Source organism: Sapajus apella, unplaced genomic scaffold (assembly GCF_009761245.1).
Source record: "Sapajus apella isolate SASKATOON/1434 unplaced genomic scaffold, GSC_monkey_1.0 scaffold9036, whole genome shotgun sequence".
Taxonomy (NCBI): Eukaryota; Metazoa; Chordata; class Mammalia; order Primates; family Cebidae; genus Sapajus; species Sapajus apella.
This window is the reverse complement of record NW_022445957.1, coordinates 1-2,602: the sequence shown is the minus strand read 5'-3', so window position 1 is coordinate 2,602 and position 2,602 is coordinate 1. Positions and strand designations below refer to the sequence as shown.

Genomic DNA, 2,602 nt, shown 5'->3' with positions numbered 1-2,602 from the left:
CCTTTCCCATGACACGATTCCTCTGGCCTGCAGTCATACAGGAGTACGGAGTGATGAACGCAGGAGTAATCCGTGCAGACTTTGTTTGGGGCACAAGAAGTGCCGATGTGCACATCTCCATCATCAGGGATATCAGTAATGTTATGGGCATCCATGCTCCAGCACCAGTCATCGTCATGAGGGACCTGGATCATTGTATGCTGAGCTTTGAGTCGTGGTAAGGATTCAACACCTGTACATACGAGTTTCCCACAAAATACATTATCACTTGAACATGTAACATACTTTTGCCGATCCTCAGTGGGACGGCCACAGTTTCCAAACCGGTCTCCTCTGGTATTCATTGAAATGTAACAGTCTTCCGGGGCAGATCTTGCAGGGTACCCATATATATCCACGCATTGCTTATCGGGGTTCTTACACTGACCCCCAGAGCAATAGTGAATTCTATCACACAGCGTGCCATCTTGCTTGTAGCTGTCTGCAGGGCATTCTGCAGAGCTACCGTCACAATATTCCGGGAGGTCACACTCATCTTGAGTCGGACGACATAAAAACCCCTTCCTTCTGAAAGCGCAGTCCAGGCAGCAGAGGCCGTGGCTGCACTCAGCACTCTCCTTCAGAGTGCATGTGGGATCACAGCATGGGTCGAGGTGACAGGCAGAACCACAGTCACACTGCTCCGTGTCCTCCACCACACCGTTTCCACAGGTGGAATCCCTACGCTTGCGGGCCCTGGGCCTTGGCTTGTTAAATAGGCAGGCCCCTTTGTGTTCTCGAAGGAACTGGTAGAAGTAGTCAGAGCTGCAGTTGCTGAAGCCACTTTCTTTTGTGATATTTTCATGCATGAGACAAAAGTGCTTATCTTTACAAAAGCAGGCCGAGTGGTCGTGCTGAATACCCAGGTTGTGCCCGAGCTCATGGACCATGAGGGCTGCAAACAACAGCACATCTTTATGATGGAAGGACTCAACAGCTGCCGCAAAACCGCTTGAGCAGGCACCACTGAGAAAGGCCTGGCCCGTATTCTGTCCAGGATGATGCCCAACGATCATGTGGGCAACGTCATGCTTCGCACGATGGAAGAGCATCTCTCGTCTCCAGCGATTGAAATTCCTGAGTGTGACTTGCAAGTCCACTGCGACCTCTATTAGTTCCCTCTCGGTCCAGATCTCCATTCCAGCCAGCACCACCTCTGTGTTTATTCCCCTGGTGAAGCTGTTGGCCAGAGCAATGACATCCACTACTCTCTGGACCGTCTCGTTGACGTTACTGCCCCACATCTGGAACCGCTGGTTGTTGACCACAACAAACATTTCCACGTACTTGGGGTGTGACCACAAGTAGGACAGCGCCTGTAGATCATGAGGCTTCTTGCTCCCTTGTTGCCAGCTAGTGGACCCCACATGGCTATCTGTGGGAGTGACACCGCAGGACTCTCGCGCTTGGTGTGCCATGGTATATAACACATGTTCAAACCGTCTTGAAGACTCCATGGGCTCAATGCTGTAAGATTTTTCCTCCTTGATCAAGATGCCCCTGAGACCCTCACAGGTGTTGACAGAAACAAAAGAACCTGACACTCCTTCTATGTAGCCTTCATAGTGGCAGTCATGGGACATGAAAGGTGATTCTTGCCCCAGGATGCCATTGTGGTAAGTGTAGACTGGAAAGTTATTCACAAAATGGCTTCTCTTCACCTTCAGGTGAACCAGGTGCTTCTGGCTTTCCATAAATAGCAAATAGGATGCCTTTTCCACTGGATCTTCACTTCCCCTGACCGTCAGCCGCTTTGGGATGACTATTTCATAGGAAGAGTAATATACCGAGACCGTGTCACAGTATATGCTTGAGAGAAAAATTATCCCCAACAGCAACATGGTCCCCAACCTGACACACGAAAGACCTGGCACTAGCCCCAGCCTCACACTCTTCATCTGGGGAGCCCAGGTCTGAAGCACCCTCCTAGCCTCATACAAAACCACGTGGAGTTTCAGCAGAGAAGACAGGAAGGAGGCAAAGTCTCTCACTGAGGCTGTCACTGACATGGCCCTAGGGAATCAGTTGATGATGCAACTTGTGTCCATGAGCAGCATCTCTCCCTGACATGCAGACCCTCAGACACAGGTACTAGCCCCAGATCTGTGTTGGCTGCATAAAGCTTCTTTGACTTCTGAAAGACCCAGCTTTCTGGCCAGGTCTCTTCCTAGTCTTCTGGATCTATCTCATATCTTTCAGAAATTTCCCATTCTTGATGACTTTCTCTTTCAGCTTCAGCTTCCGCTCCCCTGGTTAAGGTCCTGTTGACATCATGGAGGGATGTATCACCAAAAAGACCAGAAACTCTATAATGCAGGACTGTACTGTGCAAGAGGAAACAAAATCTTCATGCCTTTCTCAACGGGCCTACGTGGAACAGCCCCTCCCCCACCCCTCCTGTTGTCCGTTGCTCAGCTAACTCCAAATGTTCCAGATCAGGGGGCTTGGAGATCTCTCTGGTGGGCATACTCCACTGTCCATTTCCTCGCTTCTTAAATCCATGCTCTGAGTACATGAACATCTTTACCCAGGGTGCTCTTTTCTGCTCAGTGAGGCATTATAG

At 50.0% G+C, this 2,602-nt stretch overlaps 1 protein-coding gene across 1 annotated transcript; it reads right to left on the bottom strand.

Annotated features, from left to right (window-relative positions):
* Positions 1-5: 5 nt before the first annotated feature.
* LOC116548273 (disintegrin and metalloproteinase domain-containing protein 1a-like) lies at positions 6-2,048 on the bottom strand (the record flags this gene model as incomplete). The annotated part of the gene is made up of 1 exon (XM_032273817.1): positions 6-2,048. A coding segment is annotated over exon 1 (2,043 nt), but the record flags the coding sequence as incomplete, so codon positions are not given.
* Between the last annotated feature and the right edge of the window lie 554 nt (positions 2,049-2,602).